Below are 14,755 nucleotides of genomic sequence, written 5' to 3'. Positions count from 1 at the left end.
CTTTATTTCTCAGCCTCTACGCATCCACCCCACCTCATCTGGATTTAGTTTTAAGCAGTCCCTATTTATCCTGCAAAGACAGTCAAGCATCAGTTCCCAGCCAGGTATATCTAACTGGAAATTGAGATGTGGACTCCAGAGGGGAAAAAAAAAAAGCAAATTCAGTAATTTTTTTTTCCATTATCAATCTGCCGTAACAAGATTACCACCATCTTAGATAACATTGAGAGAACGCATACAAATACGTGCAGTATTTTCCCTTACCCAAACCCAACAAGCATCCCCAACCAAGGGGACATTCACCTTGCCAGCACAAACCTGGTCGGCTTGTTTCTCAACACTCATTACAAAGTTTCTCAGCCAGATTTCCAATACACTCCACTGCTCACAAAGGCATCAAGCTTTAATTTCCAGGAGAAACAATCCATCGCCAAGATGCAAAGATCTGAGCTCTCCACCCGGAGCGCTCCGGCAGGCTGGTTTTTCTAAAGTCAGGGAAATCGTGTCAGCCTGAATTTGAGACATCAGCACAAGCCTTTCTTCTCAATCTTGCTGATGAATGAAAGAGCATTTTCAATTGTGAACATCCAAAGGCCTTATGGCACATCATTCCTAATCAAAAGCTGCTCTGTGATGCAAAGTGCTTTGAGAGGCAGCTCATATCACAACCCCCACAGGATCCAAAGGGCAGCTGCAGTTACTACTGCTTTTCCTTCCCCCTGGGAGAACTGCTGGACTGGAGACACGGAGCAGGAGCGCCCTGGCTCTCACCTGCTGGGCTGCATAAGGAGAGCCTGACTTCAGCAGCCAGGCAGCAAAATTCAAGCACCAAACTTTACCAAGACCCACAAGCTGAGCGGCCTGTTGCCATGTCTCTGGAGGATAAAGACACTGTCAGTACAGCAGGATGTACAAGAACCAAGGCAAGAAAAGGCATTATATGCAATGTGCCAGCATCCTCATGGGACAAGTTTAATGGTGCTTCTACAGTCATTTGTAGAGAGGGAAGGGGTTAAAACACAGGAGGGAAAGGTCTTTATGCTGCTCACTGACTTCTCTCCTTACCAATGCTCTGGACTTTCCCAGGTTACAGCAGAGGAACAGGGTTACATAGGATGTGAAAGGACATGCTTGGCAGCAGGAACAACTCATCCTTGCTGCTGCTTTATGGTTCATTCAGTCAGTGGTGGACAGGGAACCTGAACTTTAAGTCGGCAGGCCTAGAAGTAGTGGTTTTATTGCTGATTCTCCTCTAAAGCCACGTACGGTAAAACCAGAAGAAGAAAGAGTATTGCCTGTCAAGCCCAGGATACTCCAGGTATGCCCACAAACATTCTTGACATACGTGGTCCCACAAAGCCCTCTAGCCTTGCCTCCTACCGGTAACTAGACATTAGGTGCCTCTACCTTCCCTCTTTGCCTCAGCAAAGGTGACCTTTTCTCAGACGTAACAGCACGACTTCACTACCCTGGTACTGAATTAAAAAAAACAAACAAACAAACACAAACATCCACTGAGGAAACAAGCAGCCCTCCCTCTGCTCAGAATCATTTTTTCTTGTAGTGCCACTCACTTCCACCACCACCAGATTCCAGGCTGGATCTCTAAGTCCAGAGACACATCCCTTGCCAAATAAATCCTGGAAGACATACTTCAGCGATTCACTCTGGTCCTCTCATCACATATACTCAGTTGTTTTCCATCTTCTCCTCCCAATTTTATGTTGTTAACATTTCTTTCTTGGTAAAGCAGCTTTTCCCCCCTCTGGAGCAAGGGATCTGGTTCTAGTAAATACTTAAAGTCAGCTTCTACATAGTGCCTAGCCAGAGGGTAGGAGATGCTTTAAAAACAACTCAAGGAACAGTGGAGCTGCATGGAGGTACTCCGCAGGTCCACAAGCTGCCTCTTACAAGGGCAGAGAACATATGGCCTCATGAACTCCACACAAACTGCATAGAAAAGAGAGGCAAGGAAGAAAACTGGCAGCTCTGCTGCTCTTTGTGAGGGCTCAGTTCAGGCTCTGCTATAACCCTTGACTCACAGCAAACCTCGCATACTCAGCAGCTGCACCAGAACCAAGGACTGATCATAAGTCTCTCATCCCTGGACCACAGATGGAGTCTTTGAGTCCCAGCAATGTCCCTCAGAGCCTCTTGTCACAGCTGCAGCACTCAGGCACACTGCAGGGCTCATGGCTTTGCAGCACCCAGGGGCACATACCTATCAGGCTCGTGGCATGCTGCCATCAGCAGGGCACACTGCTCTCAATATCTCCAGTGCTGCACGACTTCCTATCTGTGTTATCTCTAAAAAGCTGGGAATCTATCTAGATGATAAATGCCACGTATGATAAAAGCAATTTTTTTTCTTTTAAACCTGAGAACGTTTCTTTCAGCCCTCTTGAGATACTATACTCTCATTCAAGCCATGGTTCTTTATAGGCCCCTGTGCTGATTTGAGCAGTGCACAGCCTTCATCATCTACTGCTGGATGAGGACACAGAGCCTTCAAGGTGCCCATCCCTTGTGGGTGGGCTGCCCAAATCCACTGACACAGTTGTAATGCAAAAGGGCTTTATAGACTTTGCCCACCAACTATGACATCACAGTCAATAGTGAAGTACAGGAGAGCTCAGCTTGGTTATAGCCTTTTAGGAAAGCAGGTTTATTTAGCACTCCCACCTCATCACCTGTATTGCTAGGCTGGGGCAAAGGGATGTGAATGATATGGAAGGAAATCAAACTAAGATCTACTTAAACAATCAGCTTATTCCCAGTTTTAATATACTACTCAGGTCTCAGATAGGTCAGAATGTCTCACAGTAGAAAAACTAGCCCCATAAATGCAATAATAATAATAACCAGCTATGAGGTGAGGGGATTACCCCTGAGAGCACAGGAGGTGGGCAAGCTCTGAGCAGCTCCCAAGGTCTGCTGCTAATAACATTTGTTCTGTGTGCTTTGTGCATTAAAGCCACACAGTGTTTGTGGTGTAGGCAGCAGTAGGGAATGACTTTTCTCCCCAACAAGATCATGGACTGAAAGGACAGAACTTCATCAGCGCACAGCAAAACTGTGGAGGCAAATACAAGCTCTTTATGAGCTTCAGAGGAGATTGGGATACACAGAAAGCAATTACTTGAAGTACAAGGCACAAAGGCTAACATCCTGCTCTTACTAGAAGTTCCTTAACATTTGGAGACAGCAAACACCCCAAACCTTCACTTTATGTCTCTTTACAAAGAGGGCAATTCCTTCAGTACAAAGCTGGAGGGGACTTGACCTGTTACAACTGCAAAGACAAATGCTACCTAACAAACTCTCTCTGAATCAGGAACAGGCACTTCAGAAGTCTTTTGGGACTGAACAACGGCTGCTGTGCAGCTGCCTTGCCTAGCCTTGCTGGACCAGAGCAAAGTGAATGCAGGTGCTGCATCCACTCACCACCCATTAAGAAGAACTCGCACCTCATTCACAGGTGCAGCCCTCATCATGCATGGATGTCCTACAGGCAGATGGGAGGAAGCATCAAGGCTCCCAAGCACCATCAGCTCAGACAACTGCGGATGGAGAACAGCAACTTTTCAATTCCATCTGCTCCTTTTTGTCACCTTCTGTACTCAGAAACACATTCATCAGAAGCATAAGCATGCTGGGACAGTGACAAATTTTACCATCTCTGGCTTGTCACTTTAACAGGATTAGATTATTTTAGTATTAATTCATTACCCAATTTAATTCCAATTAGAAACGTTTTTATAAGACACTGACATAGCTGTGATGCTAGAGACAGCCATTGCTTAGCACACAATATAGCATCTCTATTCAGGTCAAACATCAGCCTTGCAGCAAGATTCTCCTGTACCCATCAGGGAGCCCTTTTCCCTACTTTACCAACAGAAAAAAAACACAGAAGTTGTTCAAACTGATCAGTAGCTTTTGTTTTTGGTGGAACTATAGTTTAAGGAAAATAGCTCACTTCATCTGTCTGTGGAGAATTTTGGAAGTCAGTTGATTTCCCCATCTTCTTTTCTGGTAGGGGTGTCAGTCTCTCTCTCAACAGAAAGAATACTAAAAGCACTTTTCCTCTTATGGGGAGAGGCTGGGTGAAAGAAAGGAGTGCACCACCACACCTATGGGATAGCAATAAATCATGAAAGCAAGTGGAAAATTTGCATTGCTGCATTTTGCAGTCAGGAACAGGTTATTCATATTCCTATCTTCGAGCATGTCACCTTTGAGATAAGATCACAAATGGAAACAATCAGCACTATTCTACCCATGCTGCACTCTAAGAGACAAGCATTGTATCCATCAGCTCCCCTCCAGCTGGTACTGCCACCTACCTATTTGCTTGCAGACCAAACTCCATCTCTAGCAATGCCCAAAAAAAACAACCCAGAGGCCCAACTCGGAGCAAAAAACAACAACAACAACAACAAAAAAAACATCTAAACAGAACTGCCCTGAAGCAAAACAGGAAATAAAGATATAGATCAGAAGGAAAATAAAGCAGAGATGCAGCCTGAAATACAGAAAGGTACAGGGGAAAAAAAGCAATAAGAGCACAAGAAAGAAACATTGCACTGGAACAGATTCCAAATCTGGGCAGTGATTCTCTGCACCACCTTCCTAAAGCTGTTGCAATCTGCATCCCTGTCTGAGGCAGGAGGACTGAGAAACGCTCCCAGATGGCAGCCTGACCTTGGTGCACACTGCTGTTACACAACCCAGACCCATGGAGGCACTGGCAGAGAAACAAAACACCCATAAAGTTACAGCCCATTCCCTTAATGGGGCTGCCACAGATCTGCCCCATTAATACTGCACAAGCCCGCGTGCAATTTTTATACTTTGAAAAAGGACAGAAAGTTGTTATAGCTCACGTTGTCCAAGCCTCTCCTTTGCAATAGCACAGGTACCCATTTTAATAGAGACTATTACTGCTTAAATGAGAAAAGGACCACTGAACCACGTGGCAAGTTGCCAGCTTGTGCTGCAGCCTCCAGTGGTTATGCTCAAAAAGATTTAAAGTCCAGCATAACCTTGATTTTTAATAGAGTCACACTTAATGAGCTTTAACGTCCACAGTAATAATTCCCTTATTACCTATCCAGGAGTTGGAACCACAATCAGAAAAAAAACGTGCTGCACTCCGGTCCAATGAATGAATTTAATAATGGCCAATACATTATTATCAAAACCATCAACATCACAGTCCTTAATGCTTTTTTTGGTTGGTAATTATAATCCTTTGTACCTGAAGTGCAATTGTTGCAGTTCACATAAGCATGCTGAACAGAGCAAACCTGACTGGCTGCAGGCCACCCAAATTCCTCACCTGTGCCAACAAGCTATTCAGGGTGTGCAGCAGAACAGGATGATAAAATCTTACATTTACCACTAACTGTCAAGAGGCAAAAATGCAAACTTAGAGATGACCTTTGCTGTCCTCCTGCTTTTATCCACTCTTCCTACTCATGAGTTCAGCCCTTGGTCTCCCTGCATTCCACGCAGCACTGACAGGTCTCCTTCTTCACAAGTTCAGAGGTGGGTATTTGCCTCTTGCATGCACCAAGTGAGTCAGATGCATACACAGGTATACAGGTATTGCAGTTGGCAAAACAGGGTGCAAGAAAAATACTGATTTCTCCTCCTTTTGTCCAGAAACAATTCCCCAAACCTCCTTGAAAACCGCTCCCTTGTTATGCGCAATAAAGCTCTCTCCCAAAGGCAGCCAACTGCACAATGACAAACAGAGCAGAGGAGCTTCTGCCACCAGCTCATTTCACACCTTAAAAATACACTGAAATAGAAGGCACATGGCAGCTCTTCACTGCTGCCATTCCTGTGGGCAGAGCTGTTGAGATCCTAAGACAACAGTGAAAGCTACATCGTGCACTTCTTTTCCCAAGGAAGACAATCTAAGCTTTCTAGCCATGAGGATCCATGTTATTAAACCAGCCCTGGAACAGCTGTCACATCCACACCGCAATCACAGCATGAGCTAAGCAGGATGGAATCAATGCAGAAATAAATGCAGCTTGCACAGCATGCTTGAGGAGCTCTGCCCTGCCCCAGCAAAGCAGCCAAAGCTGGCATTCCAACTTAAAGGCAGATCAGATATGCCACACAGACTTGTAATCAGTGCCATAACATCCCCAGCATCCCTTGAACATCCTCACTAACGCACATGGGATCTTAACATCAGACCATACTGCTGAATGCTCCCTGCACAGGAGAGGAGGGTTTAGGGTTGTTTATAGCAATGACAGTGATGAACACAAGCATATAAGAACAATCAAGATCCTTGTACATAACCAGATCTCTAAAACAGTCATCCACAGGGCTCCTCCATCCCTCACCTACAGCTTTTTTTTCCTTCATGAAACACTTCTATAAGCACTTAGAGACTCTTAGAGAATACAGAGGGCCCTCCTATACCTGTGATAAGTGATGGCAAGAGACTGTCACCCAAGTATTTCTGACCCTGCTAGATTCTGCAACTGATGCTCTTCCCCAGCTTAACTGGAGTCAGAATGACATAGCACGGGCTGGGGCAAAAGGAAAAAAACACCCACCATATATAGGAGAAGCTGGAAATACACTGACACCCAGGGAGCTGTTTGTTTTCCTGTCAGAATCAAAGGCAAAAAGAGAAAGCAGCTTTAAAAATGAATCCCTTATGAGCTAAAGACAAACCTGGTAACATCCCAGCACAGAAATGCCTCGTGAACAGCTAAAAGCAACTGCATGAAAAGGCAGCAGAATAATTATGAATAACAAATCACAGAAGGCATACGCGAGCAACACACTCTCTGAGAAGAAATGGTCTAATTACTGCAGATGATGCCCCAGAGGCTCATTCATCAGCTGCAGAGACAGAGCTGACCTCACCTCTGCAGTGTCTGCCCCTGACCGTCACTCTCCATGCAGGGCTTAGGGGCAGTGCCAGCTGTGGGCTCTGCAGTATCAGCTGTGCCAACCACAGTGACAGGCAAGGGCACCGAGCAGCCACAGCCACTGCAATTTAAACACCAGTGACATTTCAAATGCAGACTGTAAGGTAAACATTAACCCTGAGAACTACACACATCCCACCGGGATCTCAGACTGGAAGCCCCTACAGGCAAAGATAGCCTTCCTTAAACATTTGGGAAGTGGATGCTTATGCATCTGTTGGAGCATCCACGAACAGCAACAGTGACAAACCATCACTGTACCTCTAGCACATCTTCAGCTCTTCATTTTAAAACCACCCATCTGTACTTCTCACCACCATATTTCTAAGACTATATGCTGGCATGTTCCACTATGAGACTGAAACAGTCTTAACAGGAATGAAGAACTTTCCTTTCAGCAGTGGAAAGACAAGCAAGCTGCTTTCAGAACATTTTTGTGCCATAGCAGTGAAAGATGTTTTGTTGTAAGGTTGTTTTTTTTTTCAGTCAGGGCTCTGCCTCTATGTGGGTCTCTGACACACATGGCTCAAGAGGAAAGCTCTGCCCTCTTCACCACATCTGAGGGAGCACTCTGACCTCCGGACATATCCCATGCACATGCTGCTGGAGCACATCAGGTCAGCTCCTCACAGCTCTTACATTTCTCTAACAAAACATTTTGAGGGCAGAGCATATGTGAGAGAATTACAGCAGTAAGGTCTCTTGGGCTCTGCAGCACAACTCGACTCAGTTCAGCCACCTCACAGCCTTGTAGATGATGGGTCGCTTTTTTTGATATCCTTACCTTGATTTACAGAGTCTGAGAGCACGTCTGGAGGTGTTGACTTAGGGGTTACTGTACTAAAAAGGCTCACACATGCTTGTGAAGGGAAGACAGACTGTATTGGAGGAGAGCCACAGATTTTTGTGAAATGTATTTAGCTCAGTGAAAGATGTATTCTATTTTCATGGAGTATTGAATGTAACTGTGATTAATGGGGCACATATACACTGATAAACAATATTAATTTGTTTTAAGCCAGGTCTGAAAAGATTTCAACCACTTGCTCCCCTGCGGCTATGAAAGTTATTTCCTGCTGTTTGTACTACCTCAAGGGCTAGAGCAGCCCTGAAAGGAAGGAAATATTTCCTTTTACTCTATTGGCAGCCCCAGCATGGGAAAGCTGCTACACTGGTATTTCATTTCTCATTAGCAAGTGATATGGATTATTACTGTTCATCGTTACCACCTCCCCCCCGTACCAACCTGCCATTGGATTGCTACCACACACCTCCTGCACCAGCCCCACTTCTCTTCATTTTCCTCATAACCACCCCAGCAAGCACACGGTCTGCAACATCTCCATCTGCTTTGGCAGTCAGTTCCTCTGGCAATATGGAATGGATAAGATCTTCATGCCTAGAAGCCAACAGCCTACCTGCAACTTCCTGCGGCGACTGAAAGCTCCCAACTCCTTCCAGATTCCCATGGATGGAGCCGCCGGCTTCGAGCACCCTCACCAGCTCCCTCAGCCTCTCACACTCCTCCTGCAGCTGCTGCTGCTCTTCCTTGCGCTGCTGCTTGGCCAGGCTTGCAGGGTTCATGCTGAAATGAAGCACTTTGGTTTTGCTGGGGTCATAGTCACCCTGCGTGTTGGAAACAACAGAAGTAAACTGAGTAACAGATCCCAACTCCAAGACCACCCAACCGTACTGCTTTTTGTAGAAGATGAAAAAGATTACAGCATAAGGTGTGACACTTATGCAGTAATAATGTGTTATTCCAACAGCCCAGATCAGCTGAACCAGGATTGCCTCTCTTCCTCTCACTATTCAGGGAAGAAGAAAAACCCACAACCTTCCACAGAGCTTGTTCCTTGGCTGACACCTCCATTGTTAAATTTAACTCCAGAAATGAAGTTTTATAGCTGTATTTTAAATCTCTTGATAGAAGGAGATTATAATGAACATGCAAATGCATACTTAAACTACAGCAGGACACCCAGTGCCAGCCTAATTTATTACCAGTACGAGCCAGCAACATCCATATGACTGCAGTGGAGGAGTCATTAGCAAGTTGTATCAGCTCACCCCAAGCAAGTCAAAAGATATTTCATTTTACACTTCTCTTTTCTCAGAGGTTAGTTGCATTTATAGCAGTTTAAACAGTCAAGTTCTAAGATAGCAGATTAATATCTCTTCCAAGTGAGAGGAAAACACTGATGTTATATTTGTGATTTCAGAGAGACAATTTTCACAGAAACTATGGGAAGCCTCACAACCATAAAAGTAGTAAAGCATATGCTAATCTTGGCTTCCCCAGCACTCTGAAATCCTATTGCACTGCCTGTATAAAAAGGTATTTTATATGGTAATATATTTCCTTCAATTAAATCTCAGGACCTGAAGTGATTTTGTAAACATTAATTAACCATCAAGAGCAGCATGAGGCAGGTATTATCCCAATTCCATCATTTAATTTTCATAAATGATGTGCTAGAAACATTCATGTTTTTCGGGGGGCAAACGAAAGCCCCCCAAAGAGACTGAACAACTTCACTCCCGATGCTGCTGGTGGCAGCCCCCACACTGCTCTGCTAACAAACATCTTTTGCAACCATTTAAAACACTCCATCCACGTACCAGAAGGGCAGCACAGACAAGCTTGTGCTCTCATCAAAGTGAGGAGATGGTACCTGTTCATCCCATGCAAAGAGTGGGGGTGAAGAACTCCTAACACAAGAGGACTTGGGAACTTTGGGCTAACTCACCACAGAACTGGGAAAACAAGGCACAGAGAGCCAAGGCCCTCGGTCCAGCTGGGTGTTCCCACCATCAGAGCAGTGCTCTCCATGCCCTATCACGTACCTGGTGGTGACACTTCTCACACCACCTCAGGCCCTGTGGTACCCAGGAACACAGAGGGGGGGGGGGGGGCAGCGCTGGACCTGCAGGCCCACAGAAATGGGGCTTTGTGACCTCATTTCCATGCAGAGGAAGAGAAGAATGGCAGCAGGACCAAGAGAGCATCAACCCACCGACAGCTTCAGCCTAAAGATATTTAGATGGGAACTGAAGGAGAGGGGCCTCAAGTAGCAGCCCCAAGATACTTAACAGAGGGAACACAGAGTCTATTAGACCTACTCTTCCCAGCAACACGCTAGCATTTATGAAGCAGTTCCCACTGCAGGCAGCCTAACTCCTGGTGCTATTTGCCTTTCAGGGCTCTCCTCTCTCATACTCTCAGCTTGGCCAGGGCACTCCTTGCCCTCATTTGCCTTTCAAGAGAACAGATTCAAACCAGAAGTTTGTGGTGCTGTTTACAGCTCAGAGCTGCAGAGCAAGGCTGCACCACCACAGCATCAGGCAGAGATCTCTCCTTGGCTCAAGCAGGGAGCACCTGCGATCTCACATTGCACCAACACTGCAGAAACTCTCACGTAACAAAGAGACACAGAGCAGCAGGATCCAGGAGGGAAGGAAAACCCTACAGACTCAGACTGCTGTTCCCTTCCCTGCTGAGACTGCTTTAACATGTGCAGCACCAGCCCATTTGTTTTGCTGGTTATTTACTATTAAAATATCTTTCTGGCCTTTCTACAAAGCGCTGCCAAGAAGATTCACTGCTTTGTCTTTCTGAGCTTCTTCAGTCTATTTATCCTTTCCTTTTAAAACATGCACTCTTGGAAAATCATGCTCAGAAACTCAGTTCTAAAGCTCACCCTCATTTCCAGTGCTCTCCAGCCCTTTTGAGCGTGTCCGACTGAAGCTACACTGAGACAGGCAAATCTCTTAAAAACCCTCTGTGATATGAAGGCTGTATTTGAGGGCTACGGTACAATGCATCTCATTTAACATTTCTGGAAGATCACTAATACATTTGCTATGCTACTCACACTCCTGGGCTAGGGGCAGTAGCTTTCTCTTTATTCCACACGGCACAGATCAAACTAGCACATTTCTCCCTACAGCTAAAATATTAGTGCTGCTGGTTTATATTACAGTAATACCTAAAGAAACCAAGTGAGACAGGGATCCCAGCGAGCTAGGTACTGTGCAAACCCCAGGACAGATTAGCAGTGAAAGCCCAACAACAGAGCACAAAGATGCAATACTCGAGGGTAGAAGGGGTACAGGAGCAGCCTCCTGTTCAAGGCCCCTTGGCATCACTGTGGCAGCAATGAATGGAGAACTCAGAGATGACCCTCAGCCTCAAGACCATCCTGCTGCCTTACGCAGCTGCACCAAGCACAGTGCTCCTCAAGTCTCTGCAAAAATTACTGACATCACAGAGCTTCGAACAAATGCAGGAAGCTTTCTGTGGAGATGGTGCACAGCAGAGCTTCAGATGGAAGGGATCAGATGCACATGTGCTTAATGCCAGACAACAGAGTTTGGCATTATAACTGTTTAGAGTGTTCTTGCAAACTTCTGAAGGTTGGGAGTGACTCAGGTTTGCTCTGGGAAGAGTCACAGCTGGAAAGCACTCAGAGCAGGCAGCAAAGCAGCATTACAATCACAGAAGCATTTGAAGGAAATGAAACCCTAATACTGTTAAGAAACCCAAAACTGAAGAAAGCAAACATCCATCTCCTCCTAGGATCCTTTTAGCTCTGGAAAAAAACGTAGATAGCTGGTTTTCTTCATCAAATGCCTTTCCACCCATAATACATTAAGTCTTACTGATCAGAATTTTGTCCCTTCAGCTCTGCAATGGAAGCCTGGAAAACGGTGTTGCAGGCAATGGGAGAGAAGAACTAAAATGTTTTTCTACTTAGAATATTGTTTCTAATCTAGGAGGCAGAACAAACAGTGGCGTTTGAAAGGCATCACAAAGAAGGGACTCTGCCAAGCACCAGGCTCTTTGAGCAAGAACTGGAAATCCCAAAGCGACTGCCCAAGAGCAGCTCCAGCTGCTGCTGCCATGCTAAACCAGAACAGACAAGGAGCAAGGTAAAAAAGCATCTCACAATACACTGTAGTACATGCTGAGTTTTTCCAAGAGGTGTGAAATGCATGCTCCAAGTGTGGCCTGAACATCAGAAGCATCCAAATCCACTTATGATCAAGGTGGCTGCACACAGAAGCACGAGACATCTTAGGGATGGAACCAAAATAAGACCTGTAGGCAAACTCCTTGGTGGGATGTAACAGTAAAGCACTGCCCTTTCCCTGGCTCATTCAGAAATACCTCGGTAGGTTGTTCTGCTCATCGCACATTGTGGCCAGTTCTGAGAGAGCAAAAATAACTACAGCTGGTTTCCCAGCACAGCCCACCCTTCACCCCTCTTTTTCCCAATATTTAAGAATTTGGCAATTGTAGAGATGCTGAAGAGTAAATAACTCCAGCTAGAGAGAACTGCTGGCATTCATTGATTCTTCTTTCAAGGAATAACAGCGAGCCAGTAATTCAGATTTGTCAGAAAAATGTACACAGAGTTTCCATTTAGATGGAAGCAATAAATATCTTGATTGATTGCAACCAAGCCTGGTTGACACTTGGCAGTACAGTGAATTATTCATTCCTGGAAAGTAAGATGCTAACTAGCTGATTTGGTGCTTAAGGCAGCAAAAGCATTTCTATGCTCTCAGAAGAGCACTGGTCATTTCACAGAGATTTGTTGACTCCACACGTTAACGTTCTACATTTTGTGAAATCATGTTGCTTTGCACCCAAGCCCCTAGCACAAAAAACTCCTCACACTGCTAAACTGAGCACCATCCCACCACTTGGGATCATACAGACATCACGCGAGACAGACAGAGCAGATGTACCACACAAGTACTGCCTTAATGCAGCATGCTCCAGGCACACCTTGGGACATGGAACAAAAATTCTCTAAGATCAGGGCTACCAACAAACTTTCTGACAAAAACTATGGAAAAAAAGGGTTTGCAACAGGGTCAATTTGCCATCTAGAGTAAAGACGTACAAAGCCAAGTCAGATGGTACTGCTCTTCCTCCTGCTTCCTTCTCCCAGTTCAGAAAAAAACAATACCTTGAAAAGATAATTGTGCAGATGCTGTGTGTCATTTTTTAAACTTATATTATCAGCAAACAGTCAGTATGTGTTGGTGTACCTGTTAGAATTATAGCACAAAAACTTCCCCGGTAATCTTCCCATTAGGGAAGAGTCAGTCAAGTGACAAAACAGTGAATGAAGACAGGACTGCTTTAATCTCTGGAAAACAGAAAACTTTTCCCTTAGAAGAGTAGCTGTTCAGAAGAACAATGAGAGCTGCCAATGACAGCATCTTGAAAAGGGCTGAGCTTCATCTGGCATCTCTCCTCGTGACTGCTTGAGAACTGCGCGGTCCCAATTCAGGGATGTCTTTCTCAGGGAACTATAAAAGCTTTCACTTTCACAGGCCCACAGGTTAGAACGAAGTTCTTAAAACCACACTGACTACTTTTCACCTGATGAAACATTCAGTGCTTAACAATTTCGTTTAGGATCTATTCATCTCCTGCAGATATTCCTCCTCAGAAGGTGGAACTGCTGGCCAAGGGAATAGCCTGCATCACCAAAGCACGTTCATCTAACATCACTAATGAGATTAAAGAAGTTCATACACCCCAAGGAGGCAGTGACTGACACTGACAGCAAGCACTATCGAGGATTATCAACTGCCCTCCCACTCTCAAAGGCTCCTGCTGCTTATTGCACTAGCAAGCAAAAACCCATAGACGAGGCTGATGTGCAGCTAAGTGCCTTATTTTTTCATAGCTCTGATGCCTATCAACCTCCAAAGATTGAGCTTTCTGAGCAGCACAATAAGTTCTGTTGCAGCATATGGACAGCTGAGTTTAATCGCTGCGTGCTTGCAATGCAACAGATTGTGCTTGCCCCTGCTGAGAAAAGGCTGTCGGTTGGAAGCTCTTCCAGGGAAGGACCATTTCCTCCTTTGCACAGCTCTCACACAGAACAAGTGCCACCCAAATACCAGCAACGCACACTGCTGCTTTCTCAGCTCAGACATTACTTCCCATGCCATCTCCTCAAAGAAAGTTTTCTATATTGCTGGACTGGGAGACATTATTCTGTACCCTGGATCTTAAATAGAAACAATTTCAGGAGATTAGTAGATTGTATCAGCTTTAAAGGAATGATGGGTCAATAGTTACCTTGGAAGAACATCCCAAATAATGACTGTATCTATCTGCAGGAGATAGATGAGAAAGTTTCTTAAACACAGACACAATGTGTAAATAAGGAATTGGAGGGGGGTTGGGAAGGGAGTGCTTGAAAAGCAGCCAAGTAGGAAGGCACCTGCTTCTATCTGCAGCCTCTCCAAGGCAGATAGTGGGATACAGGCATGGAAGCCTTCCCCAGGGCTTCAGCTCTCTGTATAGCAGTACTGCTCTTCAGAAAACATTTGTGAGTAAGCAGCCATACACGTACACAGGGGCTCTGCAAACAGGTAACAAATACCGTCACTGAATTATCAAGGTAGAGAAGTCACAAATCATTACAAGTCTTTGTTCAACATATTTATCTGATAGCTGATGAGTAATGGTCATTTATATCCAGAATCATTTGTCATTAGTCCTGCATCAATACCCCTCAGAAACCCTACTCTAACATGGAGAATAAAAACAAAGCAAACCAGAAAGAAAAAAAAAACCAGCAGGAAGGCAGAATTGGGATTTATCATCTGACAGACATGTGCAAATCCCCCAGCTCTTGTTGCAGTACAGTATTAAGGGCAGTAGGTCTGGCTACACCGCTGAGCGCCTTCACCTGGCCCACCTTTACTTCACTTTTACCAGCTTCTTTTCAGAAAGAAATTCTAGAAATCAGATTTGTTTTGGT

General features: G+C 45.0%; 1 protein-coding gene across 7 annotated transcripts in view; it reads right to left on the bottom strand.

Annotated features, from left to right (window-relative positions):
* MAD1L1 (mitotic arrest deficient 1 like 1) overlaps positions 1-14,755 on the bottom strand; it is a 320,369-nt gene that overhangs the window by 107,226 nt on the left and 198,388 nt on the right. For all 7 annotated transcript variants that reach the window (XM_052680322.1, XM_052680324.1, XM_052680323.1 and 4 more), the window contains one exon: positions 8,381-8,588. In XM_052680322.1, coding sequence (XP_052536282.1) covers positions 8,381-8,588 — 208 coding nt within the window. The remainder of the gene's footprint in view (positions 1-8,380; positions 8,589-14,755) is intronic.

The sequence above is a fragment of the Tympanuchus pallidicinctus genome, unplaced genomic scaffold (genome assembly GCF_026119805.1).
Source record: "Tympanuchus pallidicinctus isolate F22 unplaced genomic scaffold, pur_lepc_1.0 scaffold18, whole genome shotgun sequence".
NCBI classification, from domain to species: Eukaryota; Metazoa; Chordata; class Aves; order Galliformes; family Phasianidae; genus Tympanuchus; species Tympanuchus pallidicinctus.
This window is presented reverse-complemented; position numbering and strand designations above follow the sequence as displayed.